General features: G+C 34.3%; 4 protein-coding genes and 1 long non-coding RNA gene across 12 annotated transcripts; 2 read left to right on the top strand and 3 right to left on the bottom strand.

The window, feature by feature from the left end:
- Nucleotides 1–990: 990 nt before the first annotated feature.
- Nucleotides 991–2,988, top strand: LOC112734807 (stemmadenine O-acetyltransferase). The gene is made up of 2 exons (XM_025784273.3): nucleotides 991–1,720; nucleotides 2,192–2,988. Exons 1-2 carry the CDS (start codon nucleotides 1,094–1,096, stop codon nucleotides 2,900–2,902), a joined length of 1,338 nt encoding a protein of 445 aa, XP_025640058.1. The 5' UTR covers nucleotides 991–1,093; the 3' UTR covers nucleotides 2,903–2,988.
- On the bottom strand, nucleotides 2,783–5,811 carry LOC112734806 (two-component response regulator ARR11). 2 transcript variants are annotated; one of them, XM_072233733.1, is made up of 6 exons: nucleotides 5,119–5,811; nucleotides 4,735–4,887; nucleotides 4,252–4,653; nucleotides 4,078–4,154; nucleotides 3,141–3,982; nucleotides 2,783–2,917 (listed from the first exon to the last, which is right to left on the bottom strand). In XM_072233733.1, the coding sequence occupies exons 1-5, from the start codon at nucleotides 5,249–5,251 to the stop codon at nucleotides 3,143–3,145; spliced, it is 1,605 nt and encodes a 534-aa protein (XP_072089834.1). In that variant the 5' UTR covers nucleotides 5,252–5,811; the 3' UTR covers nucleotides 2,783–2,917; nucleotides 3,141–3,142. The 2 variants fall into 2 exon arrangements, with proteins under 2 accessions (XP_072089834.1, XP_025640057.1); XM_025784272.3 differs by lacking the exon at nucleotides 2,783–2,917 and having other exon boundaries at nucleotides 2,943–3,982.
- A 3,858-nt stretch (nucleotides 5,812–9,669) lies between these two features.
- On the bottom strand, nucleotides 9,670–11,639 carry LOC112734805 (E3 ubiquitin-protein ligase AIRP2). Its single transcript, XM_025784271.3, has 5 exons — nucleotides 10,928–11,639; nucleotides 10,640–10,802; nucleotides 10,470–10,536; nucleotides 10,152–10,377; nucleotides 9,670–10,050 (listed from the first exon to the last, which is right to left on the bottom strand). Exons 1-5 carry the CDS (start codon nucleotides 11,005–11,007, stop codon nucleotides 9,843–9,845), a joined length of 744 nt encoding a protein of 247 aa, XP_025640056.1. The 5' UTR covers nucleotides 11,008–11,639; the 3' UTR covers nucleotides 9,670–9,842.
- A 9,054-nt stretch (nucleotides 11,640–20,693) lies between these two features.
- On the top strand, nucleotides 20,694–25,526 carry LOC112734803 (probable LRR receptor-like serine/threonine-protein kinase At1g67720). 7 transcript variants are annotated; one of them, XM_025784266.3, is made up of 15 exons: nucleotides 20,694–21,046; nucleotides 21,157–21,700; nucleotides 21,787–22,298; nucleotides 22,411–22,540; nucleotides 22,798–22,869; nucleotides 22,967–23,035; nucleotides 23,105–23,176; nucleotides 23,321–23,389; nucleotides 23,515–23,669; nucleotides 23,758–24,008; nucleotides 24,189–24,315; nucleotides 24,405–24,470; nucleotides 24,552–24,738; nucleotides 24,828–24,960; nucleotides 25,055–25,526. In XM_025784266.3, exons 1-15 carry the CDS (start codon nucleotides 20,953–20,955, stop codon nucleotides 25,382–25,384), a joined length of 2,811 nt encoding a protein of 936 aa, XP_025640051.1. In that variant the 5' UTR covers nucleotides 20,694–20,952; the 3' UTR covers nucleotides 25,385–25,526. The 7 variants fall into 7 exon arrangements, with proteins under 7 accessions (XP_025640051.1, XP_072089824.1, XP_072089822.1 ...); XM_072233723.1 differs by having other exon boundaries at nucleotides 20,706–21,046; nucleotides 23,515–23,618; XM_072233721.1 differs by having other exon boundaries at nucleotides 20,706–21,046; nucleotides 23,515–23,618; nucleotides 24,825–24,960.
- LOC114925089 (uncharacterized) lies at nucleotides 24,314–25,455 on the bottom strand. Its single transcript, XR_011880486.1, has 3 exons — nucleotides 25,324–25,455; nucleotides 25,062–25,226; nucleotides 24,314–24,913 (listed from the first exon to the last, which is right to left on the bottom strand). It is a non-coding gene; the product is annotated as an uncharacterized lncRNA (long non-coding RNA).
- Nucleotides 25,527–26,170: the final 644 nt, after the last annotated feature.

Below are 26,170 nucleotides of genomic sequence, written 5' to 3'. Positions count from 1 at the left end.
ATAAAATATTGGAGATATGAAGTACACACTACTATATTTTATTCTTTGGCTAGGGTGAGTTTAATTAAATGATTGATAATAAGAAATAAAAGAAAACAAGTTATTTTTCATACCATAAAAAATATACAATAATTATTTGCAAAAAATGTTACAAATAAATATCATTCTCTTAATTAAAATGCAAAAATATCTTTTCAATCTCATGCATACTTTAACAGCTCTGTTACATATAAGTTTTTTTGACAAACAAATTCAAATTAAATAAGTTAATCTTAATCTTAACCAAAATTATTTAATAATTGCGACACACAAACTCAGTTTAAAAATAATACACAAAAATGACTAAAGAATAAACAAAAACACATCCAAATCGATTTTGAATCAAGCAACGTCATCAACATGACAAAAATTCTACGATAACAACGATAACGATAACGACAATACGTATAAGAAGAAGACGATGACTATAATAATGATGATCATCGTGATGATGAAGACGATGGAGGAGAAGGAGGAAAAGGAAGGAAGAGAAGAAATTCCAATAAAAAAAAAAGAGAAAGAGAAGGAGGAGGAGGAGGTAGTGATGTTGGTAACAATGATAACGAAAGAAAAAAATAATAAAAAAGAAGGAGAAGAAGACGAAGTATATAGGGGTGGCGAAGAAAGAAGAACAGGAGAAAGAGAACATGCAGCAAATAATAAAAAAGAAGGAGAAGAAGACGAAGTATATAGGGGTGGCGAAGAAAGAAGAACAGGAGAAAGAGAACATGCAGCAAAGACGCCAAAAAAAAATGTGTGCATGAGTATAAATGACTTAGTTAGACTTGTTTAATTAAATGACTTATATATAGAAATTAATTTATATTTTAATTAGATATAGTACTTCATGTTATTAGAGTACTAATTAGACTTTTAGAACATATTGTGGAAAATAAAATTAGATATCTTGAAATTATAATACTTATTACCCACAACTCTTAATTAATTAAGTTTATTTTATATTTTTTTATCATATAGAATATATAAATTTATTTATATTTAAAATGACATTTGATGGCGGTGACTCTCACTCCCATTGAAAAAACTTGGAAGGATGGAAATGGAAGTGATATCAAGAGAAAGCATCAAACCGTGTTCCCCCACTCCGACTCACCTCAGAAACTACCCTCTCTCCTTGTTCGACAATGCCGTTTGTCCAAACTCAGTCCCATTAATTTACTTTTATGCCCCTCAAGAATCTCCCGACGAAGCCGCCAAAATATCGCTTCTCAAGAAATCCCTATCCCAAGCTCTATGCATATACTACCCTTTTGCCGGCAGGTTCAAAGATCCAACCTCCGTACACTGCAACGATGAAGGCGTCTCCCTTGTGGTCACCAGAATCAAAACCAAGAATCTCTCCAACATTCTCCGCAACCCAACGGACGCCCTCTTGAGCCCCTTGTTCCCCGACGAGCTGCAGTGGAAGGATATGGGCTTGGAGTCGAGCTTGTTGGCAGTTCAAATTAACTGTTTCGCGTGCGGCGGAATGGCCATAACCGTATGCATGTCTCACAAGGTTGGTGACGCTTCCACTTTGTTCAACTTCTTCAACGATTGGTCAACGCTCACCCAACAACCTCACACCACAGTAGCCTTACCCCATGTTGGAGCTTCGCTTTTCCCACAAAGCCACTTCCCACTTCCCCGCCAATATTCCTTCGTCCCTCACCACAACATGGTACGTATTACATGAAGGTACCTACTCAAAAACATCTTCTTATAAAGAGTCTTCTGTTAAAAGTGTGCTTTATTTGTTTGGCCACACTTTAGAGAAAGATAATATTTTTGTAACATATCAAAATCAAACCCTTCAATTCATCATCTAATGGTAAAAAAGATACATCTTCACATAAAGACAATTGTAACATCTTCATAGTAGTATCCACCTTACATGAATATAGGTAAAATAGTCTTTATACAAAAATTATAGATATATTTATGCATTATTATTATTAGGGTAGTGCTAGGAGAACAATGAAAATTTTGAACAACATGAACAATCACCAATCAAATGAAAATACACTACATTCTAATTTAATGTTAATTAAATTTACTCTTTTAATCCTATTAATTCACATTGTTCAAAAATCTTGTTGGTTACTTATACTTTTCCTTATTATTATTATTATTATTATTATTATTATAATAGGTGTGTAGAAGGCTTGTGTTCGAAGGTTCCAAAATTGATTCCCTTAAGGCCTTGGTTTCGTCGTCGTCGTCTTCTCAGAAGGTGGAGAACCCTACTAGGTTTGAGGTTGTGGTTGCACTGATTTACAAGTGTGCTGTTTCGGCGTTGGGATTGAGTGTTAGCAACACGCTCTTGCGTGCTGCCATCAACTTCCGCAAGAGAATGATTCCTCCGCTGCCGGACAAGTCCTTAGGGAACTTGGTTTCGAGCTTCTATGCTTCCTCCATGGACAATGATGAAGTGGAGTTGCACGAGTTGGTGACCAAAACAAGAGAAGGCCTAGCTTTGTTTTGTGACAAGTATGTAAGAAACTTTGGGGACTTGAAATTCGTGTCGGAGTTCGTAACATTTGGACAAGCTGTTACTACTGATAATAAGAGTAGTTGTGAGGATGGGGAGAAGAAGAAGAAGAAAGATATGATGTTTTTCTCTGGGTGGTGTAGGTTTTCGGCGTATGAAGCGGATTTTGGGTGGGGGAGGCCAGTGTGGGTGACCACTGTTTTGTGTCCTGTGAAGAACAGCGTGGTTTTGATGGATACGAGAGATGGGAAAGGGATTGAAGCGGTTGTGTGCATGCTTGACAAAGACATGGCCATGTTTGAGCGTCACGTTCATCTTCTTCGCTATGCTTCTCTTGAACCAAACCGTTGGACATGCTCATCATGTTCTTGAACAAGTGTGTGTACTCTAATATTAAGAAATAAATAACAAGTTAAGCAAAGTTTGATCTAAATATATTCAGTTGATATGTTCAACAATAATGCCTTTCCATCACACATCATCTAATTCTTCTATACATGCTGGGAGGAAAAGAATACCCCAAATCAGTCAATTACATTTGAAATTCTTCAACAAAAAAGGGAAAAAAAAAAGTATAGTAACAATAATAAATTGTTCTTTAATTTCATACCATCATGCTATGAATAGACTTTGATCTACTACTGAATAATCTGCTGAATCGTATAATAAATGGTTTGGAACATCAGCAATAAGCCCTGGATCGTAATAATAGTCTGACGTGTCTATGTTGTGCATACCAAAGTTCATGTCATTGTAGCATTCACTTTGTAGCAAAAAGAAATTCAAGTCCTCCTCCAAAGGCGAAAAAGCCGCCTCGCCACCCCAGAGTAGGTTTTGCTGGTAAAATTCCAGTTCAGGAATGAGACTGGCATCAAATTCCTGTGTTTTCAAGCCCGGATTTGAAGTGACTGAAGATTGATCATTCACCATAAGGCTTTTGGACTGAACCGGAATAATGTTGTCAACTGCAGAAGAAGCTATTGAGCTTGCAGCAGAGGGACTGGATACCATTGAAGCAATTGATTGTGATTTAGGATCATCTTGGAGTTTCCTTTTGGGGACTTGATTCCAAGTGTACTGTGTTGGTATGGTGCAATCAAATACTTCAATGTTTCCTTCTGAATTGAGAGGTGAAAAGGTTTGATTAAGGACTATCTGTGAAACCTTTGTCATGTTTGGATCCGGAATAATGTTATTAGTAGCTAGTGCTCTTCTTTGTTCTGTTTTATTAAGCTCTGACACAGTGAAATCAGATTCATGAAGTTGCACTAATCCATTATTTGGACATCTGAAGCCGTCAATTGAAACTACATTTTGTTGCTTGTTCATAGAGTTCTTAATACTAGAGCTTCCGGGATCTTTCGGATTCAAATCCGGATTCTTTATTCCACTTGAGGAGCATTTCTTCTGATCTCTCTGCTTCTGCAACCTACTCAAGTAGAGCCTGTATTTCTGCAGGACAAAAATTCCCTCATTAGTATAAAAAAGTAGAACTTTCATGGTTATTATCACTACCACCTAAGAGAAAGTCATCATCATATACCTACCTGCAAATGACTAGCAACATTTTCTCTGGTAAGCCATGGTACATTCATCAAATCTAGAATTTTCTTGGGACCAACTTCTGTGAAACAAAGAAAAGTCTTATTAACATAGTGAAAAAGTTTTAATTTGGTCAGCAATCACAATTTTTGTATTATTTGATTAAGAGATAGACTTACTATCAAATCCAATCTGATTCACTGCTTGGACAAACTTCTGATGAAGATCCACAGACCAAACCACTCTAGCTTTCTTGGTTGAAGAAGAATCTCCGAATTCTCTTTCGTCGTGTTTGTTATCTGCATCTTTCCTTTTCCTTGTTGAACTGATACAATCTTCTAATGCAAAGAGGCTCACATCATCACAACATTGATCTTGTCCATTTCTCATCAAGTGATGAATGCCCTCAAAATCAAAGCCCTCTAGGCTTTCAAACTCTCTCCCTTCATGAATCCTTTTTCTCAAGACATGCTGCCATATGTTTCGCAGTTCTTTCATCCTTATAGGCTTGAGGAGATAATCACATGCTCCATGTTGAACACCTTTCATTACCCTGCTTGTTTCTCCATCAACAGACATCACTGCACAGTTTAAACTATCAAGTTTAGTTTTGTTATAATCATATATATCATATGAAGTTAAAAACTTGAATGATAACATACTAATGACAGGCAGATCCATCTCAAGTCCAACATGCTCAAGAAGCTTGAATCCATTCATGTCAGGCATGTTTACATCGCTGATCACTATGTCGAATGCATCTTTCCTCTCTCGAAGCTTCTTCAGAGCCTCCGTTGCCAAACAACATGTAGTCACTGAAAAACAAGGGATCGGATTCAGAGTAGCATATATAAAATATGCTTGTTTTATTTGCAGTAAGAGTCACTTGTATAAACACACAGCAGCAAGAAGAAATTGTAACTATTCTAAAACAGAAAAGAAAAGGAAAGGAAACATCATCCCTTATCATATTAACAATTGGACCCTAATAATATCAACAAACCATAGCAATGATATGATGAGTAAAAGAAACAGTTAGTAGTTACCTTGGTAAGAGCACTTCTTGAGCATCTTTTCAAGGATCTTAAGCCATGTTGGATCATCATCAACAACCAGAACTCTCAGTCCAGCTGGAAAACCTTCACGACGTGTACATGGCAAGCAACCATTATTATCCATGCTTCCTACTTAGCTAGGATCACTTCTTTTGGGAGTTCCAGTAGAAAAGAACAATGGTGGTTTGGTTTTTTGATGGAGAAAATAAAAAAAGGAAGAGATTAGAGAAAGGGTAAGGGTAAGAGTAAGGGAATATTAACTGTCCAAGTGGATCACATGTTTTGTTAGTGCATTATGTCTCCTTTGAGTTTAACACTTCAAGTCATAGTAAATGTTTGAGATGTGACGATTGATGAAAATTAAGTTGGCAACAAGTGGCAAACATTAATTTACTCAACAGGAGATATAATTAACTACTTAATTAATCAAGAAGCTGAAAAACACTGAGTTAGTTTAGCAGTAACATAAGATTAGAAGATTGATACTCCTCTCTAACTTCAAAGAGTCATCATGCTTCTAATAATGTTGGTTTAGCAGCTAACAAGTATTCTGATTTCTAAGTGTAGTTTATACTTAATATATATTATTTTGGAAGTCTTAATTTCCAACAATACACAACATATTATAATGGCGGGTTGGTTTTTTTTTTTTTTTTTTTTTAAATTTATATTTATGTTGCTTGTGAGGTTGAACATATGTACGGTCTATATATAAGCTGAGTAAGAATCAACTGAGAATCCAAAACCGTTTTCTTTATGGAATTCAGCAACAAAAAAGAAAGGTGACATGAAATATATTATACATAAACACCATGGTCTCTATTTTGTATGCAACAATCCCACTTCTGATTACTGACTCAGAAAATAAGTGGGAAAATATATACTTTAAATTGAATATTGCTACCAAGCATTGTTGTTTCTCTTCTTAATTGAATTTAAATTAATAGATAATTCAATATTTTTTTGGTGACTATAGATAATTCAATATTTGAAGATTAATCTATTTTCTTTTATTTTTTTAAATGTCATCGTGATAAAGTATGACACCCGGTAAACCACATCTACTTGGATAAGTAGTGTTCCTAACCAAACCATTTATGTCACGTATAACGTATTTATCCCTTTAAACTTTAAAGCAACTTTTTCCGTACTTATAACCTTATTTTAGAGCTTTTTTTATTATTAAAAAAATAGTACAATTTCTATATAATAAAATGCAGTTATTTTATTGATACTTGAATATTATTAGATAATAATTTAGTTAAATTTATCAAATTATTTAATAATTTTTAAATATTAACTTGAGATATAAAACATCGAATTTGGATTCTCTAAATTTTATTTTAGAAGGTAAGATATGATCTATCACTATTTATTTCATGGAATCAAGAGAAAATATGAGAAAAAAAATATTCAATAATGAGAGATCTCACTCTATCCTCTAAAATAAAAATCTAAAATTTAAAAGATCCAAATTTTAAAACAACTGCATACGAGTTTTCAACTTACTATGTATGTCGTAAAATGGAGCCTTTATTAGGTCTTGGAATCCATTAATTACTATGTTGCTTTCCGACACGTAACGACGGACCTGAAAACAAATTACTAAAGAACAAAAAATAAGAGACAACCTAATTCTAACTCTAACCAACACAAAACAATTCCAATCGCAGAGGGACAAAACATCAGTGTCATAAACACTTAACACAATGAACCCTTAAGTGTAAATGAAAATAGGAATTAGCAGACAAGTGGAAATAGATTTCAATGGGGAGTCCAAGCAGTAAACTAAAATTAGAAATTACATATGTGGTTATAAATTAATTAGGAGCAATGGGTTATATAATACTCAAGTATTTCTAAAAGGATCCAATTATGCCACCATGATGAATAGACCGTTACGTGCTCCACAATGAATATGTCCAATGGCAAAAGTTTGCGGGGACCGAAATGACGATTCAAAGAATATAATTAACACAAAAAAAAAAAAAAAGTTATTGGTTGTTGCATTTCTATAAGCATTTGATCCAAATTTACTTTAAGGAAAAGCTTTTATTGATTCATCAAATCATCTTCAACATAATGTTTTGAATATTATATCAAAAAAATATTAAAAAGTCATCAAAATTTATTATTTTTAGTCATCACTTTTAATTATTAATTCAATTCTTTTAATTTAGTAATCTAACAACATATTTTAGTTTATATTTTTAAATATTAATAATTAAATAATAAATTCTGATAATACTTCAATATTTTTTTATATTAATACCGAATATTTATCCTGCTTTTTATATTCTAAAGTGTTCATTGACTGATTTGATTTTTATATGAATATAATAATTAAAAATTATTAGATAGTTTGAAGTATTTAATTAAATTAAAATTTTTAATTATTATTTTTACTTAATACATTTAGACGTGAAATTATTTTTATGTGACTAATAATACAAAAAATAAAAGAAAAAAAAGGTTACAAGAGCAGCATGCAATGGATAACAATTCTAGGATCCAGGAATAATAGATAGGTATGTAGTTAATCATGTACATTGATAGAGGCCACGATACCAAACCAACTTAACATTTGAAAGGCCAAGATAGCTCCATCTGCACCGCATGACACTTCACACTTCACACACACCCTCAAATGTGACATCTTTTATAAACCTCTTTTAAATAATCATTTATTTCCAACCAATTATCATTTAATTAAGTTCCATTACCAACAGTAGTAGCTAAAGCAATATGCACTTCTTGCTTCTTTTTATTTCTTCTTGTTTTCCCCCACTCCTTTTCTATATACTATTGATTGAGATTGATTTCATTCCATAACCTTAGTCACAAGCTTTATTCATATTTAAATAAATAGAGACCTTTTTGTTCATATAGTTAACTAGCTTTCTTCTCTTTTTGTCTTTGTAGAAAAGTAAGTTTTGGATTCAAAGGCATACATTTTGTGTAGTGGGGTGAGGGTACGGAAGAAGTTTTAGGAAAAGGAAAAAGGAAACTAATTGTAATAAGCCAAAAAAAAAAAAAAAACTGATAAATTAAATGAGTGAATGAACCTAACAAAAAATTCCCACTAGGAAATTCTTTTATGATAAGGAGAGAATTATTTACTTAAAAGAGAGGGTGGTGAGGCTTCTTATGATTGGAAAAAATGAACATAAAAAATAGTTAATAGGATCAAGTCCTTGCAACTTATGCTAAGTGGAATATAGCTTTTCATTAATTTAATTCAAAGTTAATGAAAATGGTTTCTGCCTTGTTCTCCCTCTATGATGCTTTCCTCAGTAGCTCTTTTTACCTGGCTTATTCTCTTTGGAATTTATTTACTTTTTCATTGTCAAGGTTTTTTTTTTTTTTTCATTATTCTGTCTGTGACTATATGAGAATATGTTGTGTAATGCAATAAGAATTGAAATTAGAGTGTATGCTTGATTGCAACTAATCATTTTGAACCACTTGCTTTCAAATACTTTTTTGAGAACAAAGTAATATAATATATGTGGTCCTATTGTTATTGCTGAAACACTGTAATCCATTCTACTTATCATTTGAGTCACTTTCCATTTGGGATATCACAGGGTCATTTCTAGAACTTCATCTCTTAAACAGAATCTTAAGGACTTTAGGTTCTGTGTCTCTCTCTCTTTAACATGGAGATTATAACAAAGGTGAGTCTTGGAAGTTGGAATAATGCTAAAGTTGTTGTCTTGTAATTCGAGGTGCATGTTCAACTTCTAACAAAATTGTGTGTATCTATCTTTTCCAGACTTAATAGATAAGACCATAGGATAAAAAATTACTTTTTGAACATAAAATTTTTATTTTAACTTTTTTGTCAAACAATCCTTTTAATTATAGGGACGAAGTATGAACTAGACAGTATGAATAATCAAATACAGGTAAATTAACATGTCAGTGTGGCATGGGACTACTATGATGAAAGTTATTAGGCTACATTTGAAAAAAAGACAGGGATTGAGAGTTGAGACCGGAAAATGGAGACTGAAAGACAGAAATTAAATTGAGTCTTTATATTGTGTTTGGTGTAAAATATACTAAATTGAGTTATGTGTCAGTATTATGTCTAATTTAAGATAAATATAGAGATTGAATGGTAGATTTAAAATTTGAAAAGTTAAATAAAAATATTTTTGAGAAGAAATATTATTAAAATTTCAATTTCCATCCCAAAAAATTTCAGTCCTCTGTATTTCCAATTTCTGGAGATATTGAAGGGACTAAAATTTTAGTTCCAGACCACCAAACACAATACTAAATCTTACTCTCCCATCTTAGTTTCAGTCGATGAAAATAAACGCTATCTTGAGGAACTAAAATTAGTGTGAGCAACAAGCAAAGCATTTAGAAGAAAATTAGTCTTAGTTCTGTCCTCCAATTTGATAGAATCAACATTGTTCACTTGCCTAGTTGATCAAGGCATTACAGTTTTTGCCAACTTATGAGAACTCATATTAAATCTTTTTTTTAAAATGAGTAAAACACTAAACTGGCATAACCTTATTGCACCTTCAATTGGCAACAACAATCTTAGGCTTATCAGCACTTGATTTGTTTTGATTAATTACATCTATATACAATTCATAATTGAGAAGGGCACTTCAACATGTTCATTACAGATTACACAAGTTTCAAAATTTTCTTACAAGTAGTAATCATCTTCCAATTTACATTGAATTCAAATCAATTCATAACATGTAGTTAAATGCATAGACATGTGCATCAGGGATATTAAGTGTCAAAGTTTCCATGAAAAGGTAGAAACGTCTTATATTATCCATTGCAAGTGTAGCTCGGTCAATTACATCACTGTCTCCAATAACCTCCCATAAATCTGTAGAACTAACCCTTTTGAGGCTTCCACGGCAAAATGGACATGATTCTGATCTCAAATACCTACAAGATTTCATGTCACACTTTATTAGCAACATCAAATAATTGGCCACACTTAATTTGAGAACAGAACAAGTGTATCAAAGTGTTTGATTTGAGTGTACCAATCATGGAAGCAGCTAATGCACAAGGAATGCACACAATTAGGAAGCACCATCTTCCTGCTCTTCTCCATGCATATGTCACATTCATCATCTCCCTCTTGGTCTTCATCAAGAAACTTTTCAAGCCTTTTTCTGCTCACAATTTGGCTGCAATTGCTTCTGTGGTCTCTGATTCTGGACACATTGAACTCGCCTTCGAGTAATAGGAGCGAAGGGTATATTACAGCTGCAGGAGAATTTTCACCATTTTAAACAAGTCAATCACATAATTGAAGTGAAAAAATTGATTAAAGAGGCAAGAAGGAAGACATAACATACCATAGAATTCTCTTAGAGAGGCTATCCTTTCTTTTGAGGAAATAGATGGCATTCCATCAATGTATACCTATATAAAAACATAGTATGCAGCAAGTTCATTGAAACTAGATGTAGAAAAGAGGAAAATAAGGGCATGAAAGTGGGAAAATGGTGATGATATGATGACTCACATTGGATATAAGAATGTGGAGTAATCCCAAACAATGGGGAATATCATCTGTGCAACTAAAATCCAACCACTCAATCAATGACAAGAAAAGAGGAGCAAAAGGGCTGTAACATAATTTCATTTGGATATAGCTCCCATTATAATCTCTAGGGAGTGCTGATGCCCTGCAATTTTGAATTTTTCTTTATTTATGTAGCAGTCAATTTGGACAAAATGGTATATTAAAAAAATTGATATTTGTGATAGTTTTTGAAACTGATATCTAAGAAGAAGAAAGAAAATTTCTTACAGTGTGTTGGCATGTTGGATATCATCTTCAAGAGCCTTGAGAGATTCTCTGAAAGAACTATTGGATTGTATTTGCACCATTAAGTCCCAACAAGGAAGAAGAAAAGAACAAAAAATAGAAGGGAAAACGGAAAAGGGTGATATAGTAAAAGAAAGCTATGTTGTTGTTGCTACTCCAAGGGAGCTATTTTAATTTGTTTGTTGTACCACAAAGAGAATATTGATTATTGCATGGATTAGAAGGAGGGGTATCTCTAAATAAAGAAGAAGACAAGCAGATGAAGAAGGAAGATGAAAGAGAGAAAGAGACCTTGTTGTGAGAGGGTAGATAGATAGATAGATAGATAGATAGAAAAGAAGTTAGCTTAATATTCAAACTTGGCCACCATATAAGGATTATTAAGGAAAGAAAAGGATGCCTTCTCTCACTTTGTTACCTATTTTTCTTGCGCATTAATTCAATTCTCTGTGGTCAACTGCAATGCAGCGTGTTTAACCATTTGTCTTTGATAATTGTCTAATCTGGTTAGAGTCTCATAGCAAGACACATTGTATAGTATCATATTTATTTACTCCCCTACTCTAAAGTCTAACATTTTGTGCTTTCGGTTTCAGTCCTCTCAAAAACTTTTCCCTCCCTCTCTTTTTCTCATCTTTCTTGCATAAGGGACATTAATAATGCGCGGCTGCAACAATTTTTTTTCTTGTTGAAACCAGTTGTCACCTATTTACATCCTCTACTTTAAAGTGTCTTGGCTCTTGACCTTATCTATATACATCAAGCCTTTAATTTAAATTTAATAAGTACATTTGTTACTCATATTTTGGTTACCTACTTTAATCTGTGGAGGCTGTTCATGAATGAGTCAAGTACATAGAATCATAGAGCATTATTGACTCGGCACAATGCAGTTAGAAAGGATTTTTTTTTTTAATAAATAAAGAAAAAGATAAATTGGGTCACATAAATGCATATCAGTATATCACTGTCGGTCCAGTTTATAGGCCTGTCCTTATTCCACAAGTCTTAAGGCCCAAAAGCGTGACCAAGAAGGGGCGTGTTTGGCTGACCCTTTAAATATTCTGCCAAATATTAAAAGTATGGGCCACAGATAACCGTGTAGGCAACCAGGAACATAGATGATATATGAACAGGGACAAAATAATGCAACTAAAATTTGTGAATGAGAAATAGATAGAATTGAATAAAAATATAGATAATAATAAAAATAATATGATAAAATGGTAAAATTATAATCTCTTACAATATATAAAGAAGTCTATAATATTCTCTTATATATTATGAAAATTCATGCAAAGGAATTATACATATGAGAGACCTTATTACTTTTCTCTATAAATTTTACTCACTAGTTCTATGCAAAACATGACATATATTAGCAAATGTCTTAACTCTCTGTATAAAATATTTTGTGGAGGTGTATTTGATTTATAAGTTGATCAAGTTGTGCACAAATTGCACAAGTGTGTGTACTAGAGTCTTCTTGTACATTTATTTTTATCAAGTTGTATGACAAGTTGATAAATATTAACTTATGTAACAACTCATTCTTAGACTAAGTCAAAAATTGTAACTAAACTAATTTATCTTCAAGTTGTAAATTTTTATTAGAACTTTGACTATGCAAGTTGGACAACTTACAAGTAGTTTCATGAGTTTTCTAAGATTCTAAACCAAGTTTTAGTTCTATAATGTTCTTTAATTTTCTTGAAACTTCATCATGCTCGACTTGTATCACTTATAACCTCTAGCTATTTTTGTTGACTTTAAACCAAAAGAAGAATTTTGCTTCTTCTTTTTCACAATCTCCCACTCAAAATTATTCTTTTGGTGTATTCATACTGCTCATATTTTCAATAAGTCAAGAGAAGATCTGCACCAATTAAATTTATCTGTATTGATTAGTTTTGTCATGATATATGCAAAATTGTCATTGATGTGGATTTTTTGCATATCCACTTTTCCTTCCTCCACTACTTCACGAACAAAATGATATTGAACGCCTATGTACTTCGTTCTTGAGTGAAAGACTGGATTCCTTGCAATGTGCAAGGCACTCTGACTGTCACAAAATATTAGAATCATAACCTGATTGCGTTCGAGTTCCTCCATTAACCTTTGCAACCAAATTGCTTCCTTACAAGATAGCGTAGTTGTCATATATTTAACTTCTGTAGTTGATAATGCTACAACTACTTGTAATTTTGATAACTAACTTACTGCACTTCCTGCAAGTGTGAACACATAGCCTGTAGTGGATTTTCTTTTGTTAAGATCTCTTACGAAATCAGAGTCAACATAATTTTTTATGGTAAATTCAGATTCTCCAAAATATAAAGTAATATTAAAGGTTCCTTTGATATATTTCAGGATCCTCTTCGTAGCACTCTAGTGCTCTTTTTCTGGATTTGTCATGAATCTGCCGACCATAAGACTTCCCACATTCAAGACATTTCTATCTTTTCTGCTTCACTACTAGGACATATCTCAGAAGATAATTTAAAATTGACAAGAAGTGGGGTTGATATTGGCTTACACTCTTGCATGTTAAAGCGCCGCAAGACCTTCATCAAGTAATTTTCTTGGGATAGCCAAATCTTCCTATCTTTTCTGTCTTGGCAAATCTGCATCCCCATATCCTTCATATCGAACTCCCTAACCAACTGAGCCTTTAATTCCTGGACATAATCTTTGTTGGGGTCTATCACCAATATGTCATCCACGTACAACAGCAGAATGATGAAATCATCATTACTAGACCTCTTCTAATAAGTACAATAGTCTGACTGAAGTATATTGTAATCAAGGCTAATAATGAAGGAATCAAATCTCTTGTACCAACATCTCGGCGCCTACTTTAAGCCGTACAGAATTTTGGTTAACTTGCAAATCAAGTTTTCTTTTCCTGATTCTTCAAAGCCTTCTGGTTAGAGCATATATACTTTTTTCTTCAAGTTCACTATGAAGAAAGACAGTCTTTACATCTAGTTGTTCTAGATGTAAGATGTAAGTCATACACAACACATATAGCAAGAACTACTCTTAATGTAAAAATTTTAACTACTGAAGAAAAAATTTCATTGAAATCAATACCTTCTTTCTGAGCAAATTCCTTCACCACTAGTCTTGCACGATAACGTTCTATCTGATTGTAATTGTCACACTTTATTTTGTAAATCCATTTGTTACCAATTGCTTTCCTTTTGTCCGGGAGTAGGACAAGCTCCCACGTCTTGTTTCTGCATAATGCTTCCATTCCTTCTTGCATGGCTGTCATCCATAAAAAAGAATCTAGACTTTCAATAGCCTCTTGAAAGGTTGATGGTTCTCCAGCTTCAATAACAAAATATGCATCATGGCAAGTCATGACATAGTCGGCATGCAATGATGGTTTTTTTCAATTCTGCGAGCTTTAGTTGGTCCTTATTCAACTTGCTCAGGTTCTGCTTCAGAAGAGTCTTTTTCTCTAGACTTACCATTCATGTATTGTAGTAGTTTCTTCAGTGCTACTGTTGTTTTCTTGCTCTTTTTACAACTCGTTTTCAGCAAATATAATATCTCTACTGATAATAACTTTGTGGACATTGGGGTCCCACAAAGGATACACCTTTACATTGTTAGCATAGCCCAGTAAGATACACTTTCTTGATTTAGGATCAAGCTTTGTTTTTTCTTGGGTATTGAACATCACATAAACAGGACATCCAAACATATAGAGAGAAGAATAATCAGGTGGCTTACTTTGTCACATCTCCATTGGAGTTTTCAACCCAATTATAGCAGGCTGTTTTAACTGCTTCTGGCCAGAAAGACTTAGCTAATCCTGCAGTTTGTAACATAGCTCGAATTCTTTCTAGAAGAGTTCTATTCATCCACTCGGCAACACCATTTTGTTGAGGTGTATATGCAACTGTGAATTGTCTCTGAATACCCTCGTGCTTGCAAAATGCAATAAAATCACCATCAGTGTATTCTCCTATATTGTCTGCCATCAAACACTTTATTTTTCTTTCCAATTTCAAGCTCTATTCGCGCTTTAAACTCCTTGAATACTGGAAACACATCTGACTTCTTCTTGATGGGGAATACCCACACTCTTCGTGAATAATCATCTATGAAGGAGACAAAATATTTTGCTCCTCCTAGTGATCATTCTGGTGATTCTCATAAATTAGAATGAATCAAGTTTAGTATGTGCTTACTTCTAACAGTTGATATTTCAAACTTTAATTTATACTGCTTGCTTGTCACACAGTGCTCACAGAAAGATATATTCACTATTTTAATCCCTGGAAGGAGATTACATTCTGCAAGAACTTGTAGATCACGTTCTGACATATTGCCTAATTTGTGATGCCACAACATCGTTGTGTCTTCTTGGTTTGCAGATACATCTGATGCTTCTGCATCTCAAATTGTATCTCCAGAAAGCATGTAGAGATTGGTTGTTAGCCATTTTATCTTCATGATCACAGGAGCACTATTAGTCACCTTCAACGATCCACTTTCAATATTAATCTTGTACCCTTGAGAATCTAATAGCCCAACAGATAACAAATTTTTTCTCAGGCCATTCACATGTCTTACACCTTGAACTGTATGGATGGAACCATCAAACATCTTAATTTTGATGGTACCAATTCCCACAATTTCTAAGGCATGATCATCTCCCATGAGTACAAATACTTTTGAAATAGGTTCATAAGTGCTAAACCACTCATGATGTGGAGTTATGTGATATGTTACTGCACAATCCAATAGCCAAACATCAGCTAGTGGTTTATTGTCTTCATGACTAATAGCAGCTTTGATGCACAAGACATTTCCATGCTCTTCTTGTTGAACCAACAATCTTTGAATAAATGACTATTTGTACCCATAAGAGATGAAAATGCTGACATTTGTACCCATGATAGCCTGAGACTAAAGTTATACACATGATAGATGCCCTCCGTGTGACAAAAGTGCCCTGACTTGGATCTGAGCTTGGTTCGTGGGAATCCGATCCTAGGTGGCACTCTAAACTCCCAAATCCATATCTTAGTTATTATTGGTGTAGTTTTCCATCTTAGGGTATTCAAATCCATGAAGTACCAAATTGTAATCATCATACTTAGACAAAGGAAGCTCAAAAACCATGTCAGTGAAGAAAGCATCACTATCCATCCACCAAATCCACTCCACCTCAGGGTGTGAGAACATCAACCTTCTAATCATTGGAAATTTGGCCCAATACCCAGCAAGTTCCTTATCCAAATGCGCCAAATTGTACACAATCTCAATCCCGTGCAATCTACAGTAACCAATTTTGTTCTTAATCGACTTCAACAAGTAATGATCACCAATTGGGTTGTCACAGGGTTTTGGTGGTGAACTAATGAGGAGCAAGATTCAAGCTTTACCTCTCACAAAATTTGGGTATTCAGGGTTTTGCTGGAGCCATTGTTGGTGTTGTTGATCCCAATCGGAGATCTTGGGGACTAAGGAGAAGGCGGCAGGGCGTTAGGACTGAAAGGGGTGTCGTTGTCGTCGGGGTCAGAGTCAGAGTGGATCTCAGTGAGAATGCGGTTGGTCTCCTTGATGAGACTCTGGTTGACGGCATCAGCGTCGGAGGAGGAGAGGTTGACACCGATGGTACCGCGAAGGACAAGGATGGTGACGAAACCGCAGAGGATGGTGATCTTGATGTTGTTGAAGGTCTTCTGGATCTAGCGGCCACGGGAGTTTGGAATACCCTAAGATGGACAACTAAGATATGGATTTGGGGGGTTTGGAGTGCCACTTAGGATCGGATTCCCACGAACCAAGCTCAGATCCAGGCCAGGACACTTTTGTCACACGGAGGGCATCTATCATGGGTATAACTTTAGTTTCAGGATATCATGGATACAAATATCAGCGTTTTCATCTCTCATGGGTACAAATGGTCATTTATTCAACAATCTTTCTTCAAGTGTCCTTTCTTGCCACAATTGTAACAAGTAAGGTTTTTCTTTCAAGACCTTAATCTACCACGACTTTGACTCCTACTAGAGCCACGTTCCGTTGATCCGCCTCTCATCACCGACAAAGCTTCTACTTGTTTTGAACTTTTCGTTCGATAATCTTTATTTTTGCGCCTACTTTCTTTTTCAAGAATAGCGACAGCAACATCATCAAATCGAAGTTGATCAACAATGTTGTTATTTGTGATGCTGACCATACAAGTCTGGTAAATTTTGGAGAAGAAGTTCAACACGTTTATTTTCTACAATTTGACACTTCATGTATGTCAGTTGTAAAAATATAGTATTAATATTGTTGATGTGATCCGTCACTGATGTGGATTCACTCATACGAAGAGTATAGAGCTTCCTTTTCATGAATATCTTGTTGTGAAGTAACTTTACCTCGTACAACTTAGTGAGTGCCTCCCAAATCTCCTTTGCTGTCTGTTTTTCGGAGATGCTTGACAATACAGACTCTGCCATAGCCAAGTGTAAATTGGCAACGGCGTTTCCCTCCATTTCTTTCCACTTGTCATCAAGAGTACTGGTAGGCCTGCCTTCTATTGCTTCTAAGCAATTCTTTTTTTTCAAAATTGTCTTAATCTTCAGTTTCCAAAGGAAAAAGTTATTCACACTGAATTTTTCGATCTTAAATTTTGTTGCCATGGTTTTGACATTAACTTGTCTTTTTGCAGCGGAAGATTAAGAACCTAAAACTCTGATACCACTGTTAGGTACCAGAGTTAATAGGGACAAAATAACGCAACTAAAATGTGCGAACAAGAAATAGAACTGAATAAGAATATAGACAATAGTGAAAATAATATGACAAAGTGGTGAAATTACAATCTCTCACAATATATAGAGAAGTCTACAATACTCTCTTACATATTATGAAAATTCATGCAAAGAGATTATATACATGAGAGACCTTACTACTTTTTTCTCTAAGTTTCACTCACTAATTCTATGCAAAATATGATATACATTAGCAAATACCTTAACCACTTATATATAGTATTTTGTGGACCTGCATTTGATTTATAAGTTGATCAAATTGTGCACAAAGGCTCCGTTTGGTAACAAAGACACAAAGTAATGGACAGAGACACAAAGACATAACAATACATAGACATAAATATACACAAATTTTTTTATTATATTTGATAACAATATACATAACAATACACTAATTTACATTCATATCAACATACCAAATTTACCCTCATCAGTAACACTATTACCACCACCACTATCACCATCTACAACAGGGGCGGAGCCACATATAATAAAAGGGGGGCAATGGCCCCTCCCAAACTTCAAATTTTCTTTATAAATTGTGTACAAATTTTATTTTAGCCCCTCTTAAAAATTTTATTTTATTTTTTTTTCTATTACAATATTAATTTTTGGCCCCTCCCTCAATTTTAACCTAGCTTCGCCCCTGATCTACAATCACCACCATCATCTAACAAAATATATAACTAACAAAAAAATTGTGATAAATTTCTTAACAACAATCATTTATCTATCTCAAAAAAAATGAGAGAAAGAGAGGCAAGCCAGCAATCACAGTGATAATAAACCAAAATTTAAAAAAAAAAATCAAGAGATTGAGAGATGGCGCTAACAACAATAGAAGGGCAGAAGAAGACAGTAGCGGCTGCGAGTAACTGGAAGGCGATGGGAGTTGTAAAACGGAGGAAGTCGAATAGCACGGCACTACGAGTGTTCCTATATTGGGAAGGGTGGGTGCTGCGAGATGCTGGGTTGCGAGAGGTGGATGACGACGACGCTGTGAGTTGCTAGGTCGCGAGAGGTGGACGATGACAGCGATGCGACGGCGGTGCGACTTGCTATCTCGTTACGGCTAGACAGTGACGCCAATGCGATTTTTCTATTATGTGAGAACTGTATGGCGACGGCGCTGCGACTGTTGCAGTGGTAAGTACAGATCTGGATGAGTGGCAAGGAGTGGAAGCAGCGGCGGTGGCAGAGGGAGGAGTGATGGAGGGAATGGGGTAGTGACAGAAGAAGATGAAGAAGGGAGGAGGGAGAAAGGATGAGGGAGGGACACAACAATGGAAGAAGGAGGATGGAGGAAGGAGAAGGGAAGAGAAAAAAGGTATCTGGATGTTGGAAGGTTTCTGCCTTTCTGGAGTTAGAAACTCAGAATGAAGAAGATAATGGGAAAAAAGGGGGTTAGGGTTAAGGTACATAATTGGTATTTCAAAAAAAGGAAGGGATAAAAATGTAAAATTTTGTGTCTTATCAATTGTGTCTATTTCATGAACACTTGTGTGTGACCGTGTCCATTAAAAATTTGTGTCTCAGCAAACAAACGATAGACATGTATCACTGTGTCTATGTTTTTGGTGTACATGGACACCAACCAAACGCACGCAAATTGCACAAGTGTGTGTACTAGAGTCTTTTTTTACATTCATCTTTATCAAGTTGTATGACAAGTTGATAAATATTAACTTATGTAACAACTCATTTCTTGACTAAGTCAAAAATTGCAACTAAGCTAATTTATCTTCAAGTTGCAAATTTTTACTAAACTTTTGATTATGCAAGGTGGACAACTTGCAAGTAGTTTTATGAGTCTTTTAATTTGATAAGAACCACTTGCATCATACTTGATTCTAGACCAAGCTTAAGTTCTATAATGTTCTTTAATTTTTTTTAAACTTTATCATGCTCTACCTGTATCATTTGTAACCTCTAATCATTTTTGTTGACTTCAAACAGAAAAGAAGAATTTTGCTTCTTCTTTTCAGTGACTCAACATCTCTTATTAAATTTTCCATTTTATTTATTTATTTATTGCTTGAAGAAGAAGCTATGCTGAATGCATGGCCAAATAACACTGTTCTGTGTATGTGGGGAATATCTCAGGATTCAGGAAGAAACAACAGAAGATATTCTGCAACCTGTCTTTCTCTGATTGCATGTTGCAACTGAAAAACATGTCTACGTGAAAATTTCAATTATAATTATTATAGTTTAAATAAATATGTAATATGGTTGAATATATATATATATATACTTAATTATGTTACATTTAACCTTTTGAACCAATATTAAATTAGTTGAGTAGTAGATAAGCTCATCCCTTTTTTAAAAAGTCTTGAGTTTTGAGACTATAAATCCTGTGAGGGTGCTAATGAAATTTTAATAATGAAATTTGGATACTTGTAAAGAAGATGATGGAACCCATGGAATTGATTGCATTGAGATTTGAGAGAGAGGGGAGAGGGGACCCAGGCCACAGTGTTGATACCAAGGCCACACATGACATGCATACTTTTTCAAACTCTAGAAAGCAGAGAGAGCACAACATTGTTCAAAGTTATTTATTTATACAATTTCACAGGTTTATGCGCTCTGATAAAGCACTAATTAAAGGAAGTAAAGTGCCTAAATTTAAGCCCCCTTCCATTCTAATCACCTACCTCCACTTTTAATCGTTTGTATTTGTCATCCTTTAATCACAGTTATGTTGTTCCTCCCTTTAATTCATATTATATCACCAAATTATACCAAAAAATTCAAAGGGTGGTTTGAAATTCTGTCTAAAAAACTATTAAAATATCTAAGGAGAGACCAAATCTTACCATCATATAAATATCTTCTTCTTGTCCCATGGCGCCCAAGACAAATTTGATAACCAGGAAAAATTAAATTTGGATTTTTCTTACAATAACAAGTGGATTGATCGAAAAATGCTATATATCTTTTTCTCACTTTGTAGCTTGTGGACTTTTGTGTCACTTTTTCAGAATGGGAAAAAAAAAGGAGAAAAAAAAAAGTTGTGCCTAAAATGAAAAAACAAGATTCCTAACCCCAAATGATAAAGATATAAGAACGTGAATGAACAATCAACCAAACTTATCAATCAGAGAAAAGTTGAAATGTAATTATTGGGACATAGCAGTTGAAGATACTGAACTGACAGATATTAACTGTTAACATAATCAATCACTTAAAACATTCTTGAATCAAAGATTTCCTATGTTGTCTTGCTTTACCTCTATGGATTTATTTTCTCTCTTCCTGAGTATAATACTTCTTATGCTGACTCCACTTTCTGTTTCACAACTTGAAGGTAATTTTCTTTAGTCTTATGCTCCTCAATTGAATTCTCAGTTGAAGGAAAAACTATTGAAACATGAAACTTCATCAGTTTATTTATTCATTTGAAACCATGTCATGTAGAATTTGTTAGCATTGATTGTGGAGGGAAAAGTAACTACACTGATGGAAGCACAGGGTTGTCATGGATTTCAGACTCTGACAAGATGCACCATGGAACTCCAGTGGAAGTAGAAGATGCTCCAAATGGAGGAACCATGGTTCAGTATCGAACGCGCCGAGACTTTCCCATTGACAGCAAGAAACAATGTTACACACTAAGCACAGTTGAGAGAAGAAGGTATCTTGTTAGAGCAACATTTCAATATGGAATGCTGAAAAATGGAGGCACATACCCTCAGTTTCAGCTCTATTTGGATGCAACAAAATGGGCCACTATCTCTATATATGATGCTAAAAGAGTGTATATTGAAGAAATGATTATAAGGGCACCCACAAATTCCATTGATGTTTGCATGTGTTGTGCCACAACTGGTTCTCCTTTTATATCTACTCTTGAGCTTAGACCCTTGAATCTTTCTATGTATGCCACTGATTATGAGGATAACTACTACTTGAAAGTAGCTGCAAGAATCAATTTTGGTGCTCCAAGTGAGGCATCTCTCAGGTGTGGAGCCTTGTAGCCTTAAAAGTGTTTGAAATATTGCAGCTTGGTTAAGCATGGTCTTGATTTAATCTTTGTATTAATGTCAGGTACCCGGATGATCCATATGATAGAATTTGGGATTCTGATCTAGCTAGAAGGCAAAATTTTCTTGTAGGGGTGGCACCCGGAACAGAGAGAATTAGTACTACAAGGAACATAGATATAGGGACAAGAGAGTATCCGCCTGTTAGAGTTATGCAAACTGCAGTTGTTGGCACAAAAGGAGTACTTAGCTATAGATTGAATTTAGAGGATTTCCCTGCCAATGCTCGCGCATACGCGTATTTCGCAGAAATTGAAGATCTTGGTAAAAATGAGGTTCGAAAATTCAAGTTGAAGCAGCCTTATATACCTGACTATAGCAATGCAGTTGTTAACATTGCTGAGAATGTCAATGGTAGCTACATTCTTTATGAACCAAGTTACATGAATGTGAGTCTGGATTTTGTTCTGTCATTCAACTTTGTTGCAACCCCGGATTCTACTCGAGGACCTCTCCTTAATGCAATGGAAATAAGCAAATATGTACGGATTGCTTCAAAGACTGACAGGCAAGATTGTAAGTTACTGATATCAGTATACAATTGCACATATAGCATTGCTTGTATGGAACATGCAGATTACTTGGTTGTTCCATTGAAATGATTTATACTCTTATTTTCATTTTGCAGCAACTGTTGTAAATGCATTGCGATCGGCGTCTGCTGAAAGTTTGCAAATGAATGAAGGTGATCCTTGTGTTCCAACTCCCTGGGAGTGGATAAATTGCAGTGCCACTACACCTCCAAGAATTTCAAAAATGTAACATCTTCAATCTTTTTTGTGTTGAAAATTTTGTTCCATTCCAACATTAATCAAGTGCATTGCCATATTAACTCAGTATTGTAGAATGGGCTATCTGTTATGATCATTTCTACACAGTTGGAGTAAATTTGGAAGCACTATAATGGAAAATCATCATCAAATATTTCAAAAGTTGACATCACATTTTGCTTATTTAATATATACCGGAAGTTGAAACTGACTACAATTTTACAAATTCCAACTACTTATTTTAGAGTTCTATCAAGAAGGAATTTGACAGGTGAAATCCCACCTGAACTGAATAACATGGATGCTTTGACAGAGTTGTAAGTACATCATTATATTTAAAAAAATAAAAAATAAAAAATTGCTTTAGTTTTTTTCCTTACTGGTTTTCCTTGTAATATAATCCTATTCGCTCAGGTGGTTAGATGGAAACTCACTTACAGGAACACTACCTGACATGAGCAATCTTATAAATCTAAAGATTGTGTAAGTTCCTTCTTTCTTTATTTCTTTTCTTAAGTTTCTTTTCATTTTTTCAACTGATGACTCTTGCAGCCATTTAGAAAACAACAAATTGACTGGTCCTCTACCATCTTACCTGGGTAGTTTGCCAAGTTTACAAGCACTGTATGTATACTTATATTCATGGATGTTTCTCATTTCAAACTTTGATTTATGGATCAAATTATTTCCAATTATTTCTCATTCGAAGCACCATATAATTATCCTTGTATTTTTATCAATCATACCAGAATTGTGAATTTATGGCAGGTTCATACAGAATAATTCCTTTAGTGGGGAAATACCAGCAAGATTAATATCTGGAAAATTTGTTTTCAAGTAAGTAAGCTTAGCAACAGCAAATCTTTCTTGTATTTTAATGTAAGATTAGATTATGATCCACAATTGTATGATAGTATGATCTTTTCAGCTAGTCTTGTAACCACAATTATTCTGTCTTCTAGCTATGATGGAAATATTGGACTACATAGAGGGAGCAAGAAGCATTTCAAGTTGATACTTGGAATTTCAATTGGAGTACTAGCAATTCTATTACTATTGTTCATAGGTACTTTGTTACTACTGCTGCAGAGAAGGAAATCTCAAACGAGACAAAAAGGCTAGTTGGTCAATTCAAATTCGATACTATTTAAGCTCTTTTTTTTTTAACTACAATTTTTTCAACTTAGCATTCTCATGTCCAGCAGGTGTTTCTGCACACAAAAGCACTAAACCTTCAACTGCATATTCATTGGTTCGAGGAAATTTAACGGATGAAGGTACCACTTGCTATATAGCACTCTCAGATTTGAAAGAAGCTACTGATGATTTTTCGAAGAAAATTGGCAAAGGAAGCTTTGGATCTGTTTATTATGGGAGAATGAAAGATGGAAAAGAGGTTGCAGTTAAGACTATGACTGATTCATCCAGCCATGGGAACCGCCAATTTGTTAATGAGGTGAACTTTAATTCAGTTACAAAGAATTTTTCTACCTGCAGAAATGCAGTTCAACCAAAGGAGTTGTATTCAGTATATTTTATTATTAGCATGGCATTCTCCACAAATAGACAAGAGAAACTACGAGAATATATGAAATTCTTAATTTTCAGACCTTTGATTGTAGAATAACAAATGCAGGTAGCCCTCTTATCAAGAATTCATCACAGGAACTTGGTTCCTCTGATTGGATACTGTGAAGAAGAATATCAGCATATTCTGGTTTATGAGTATATGCACAATGGCACTTTAAGGGATCACCTTCATGGTCTAACAACTAAATCCTACGTTTTCGTTTAATCTGTTTATTTAGCACTACAAATTGTCCCATGACATGTGTTTCCAATGTTTTCACAGAACCTTCCAAGCAAAAGAACTTAGACTGGCTAAGTCGACTTCGAATTGCAGAAGATGCAGCCAAAGGTTCAGTAGTAAAATTACCTTTCTCAGTCCAGTTAAGTTCTTCCAAGTTAACAGTTGAACAAACAGACTTATTTTCTACAGGTCTTGAATACTTGCACAGAGGATGCAATCCCAGCATCATTCACCGAGATGTAAAGACCAGCAATATTCTTTTAGACATCAATATGAGAGCAAAAGTGTCAGATTTTGGACTCTCTAGGCTAGCCGAAGAAGATTTAACTCACATATCAAGCATTGCAAGGGGAACCATAGGTTACCTCGATCCTGAGTAAGCCATGGGGTCTCAAATTCTTATGATCAACAGTTTCTTTACTTCTGAATGTTCTGAACTGAGTTTGTACTTTTCTCTATAAGCAGGTACTATGCAAATCAACAGTTGACAGAAAAGAGTGATGTGTATAGTTTTGGAGTTGTTCTTCTAGAACTGATATCTGGAAGAAAGCCTGTGTCACCAGAAGATTATGGTGATGATATGAATATTGTTCACTGGGTATATATTATTTTGAATAATTTAACTAGTCTTTCTTTAACATTATGGATTTCAGCTAAAGAATTCATGGTAGATGAAAATGAAAATTTTGCAGGCAAGACCTTTAATCCGAAAAGGCGATGTGATGAGGATGATTGACCCTTGTATAGCAGGGAATGCGAAGATTGAATCCATTTGGAGGGTTGTTGAGATTGCAATGCAATGTGTGCAACAGCATGGTGCATCAAGGCCAAGGATGCAAGAAGTCATTTTGGCTATACAAGATGCTACCAAGATTGAAATAGAAGCACAAAATAAGCTAAAATCAACATCATCATCATCAACTTCAGGAAAACCACAGTCTTCTAGGAAAACTTTACTCACAAGCTTTCTTGAAATTGAGAGTCCTGACTCCTCAAGTGGCTGCATCCCATCAGCAAGATAAATGAGTAGCAATCAGTAATCCTATTAGGCATTATGTCAAACACCATCCATACAGTTACAACATAGTGAATGACAAACCCTAATTCTTCTTTTTTTAGTATTTGGCTAGTTGCAAGAATAAATGAGCAATTTAAATTTGATTATATTGTTAAATTTGAGACAGCAATTAATCAATTAGGATCAATTAACATAAGCATATCTGTGTGTGTTGGTTGAAGGAGATTTATGATCCAAAACTAAGGGACACGCATGATTGACCAAATGGGCAAATAGAGTAACAAATAAGCAAATAGAGTAAAAGATAAGATGGCATCAAATATCAATTTGGAAAAATTGACATTTTATGGAATGAACAGTGACAAGCAAAAGAAACAATTTTTTTTTGTGGGATGGATTGGACAATTCTCAATTTTATGTATTATATCACACTTACACACATATTTAAAGGTTCTATTTACTACATAATTATTGCTAAAATTCAAACTCGAATGTAACATATTAAGTGCTTGTTTGGGCGTCATTATTTTGTTAAAAAAATATCTTTTTTATTTTTTAACGTGTTTGGCAAATTTTAGTAATAAAAGTAAAAGCACTAGAAAAATAAAAAAAAACATCTTTTTTGAGAAGTTATAATTTACATCTTTTTTTAAAAGATCTTTTTTTCTTAGAAAAAAAATGTTTTTCATGTAATAAATAAACAAAAAAGTACTTTTATATTGTTATACCCAAACATAATTAATAAATAAAAAAATCTTTTTGCATAAGATATCTAAACATAAAATTACTT

The sequence above is a fragment of the Arachis hypogaea genome, chromosome 3, assembly GCF_003086295.3.
Source record: "Arachis hypogaea cultivar Tifrunner chromosome 3, arahy.Tifrunner.gnm2.J5K5, whole genome shotgun sequence".
NCBI lineage: Eukaryota > Viridiplantae > Streptophyta > Magnoliopsida > Fabales > Fabaceae > Arachis > Arachis hypogaea.
The sequence above is the reverse complement of the archived record's forward strand: the minus strand, read 5'-3'. Positions and strand labels throughout refer to the sequence as shown.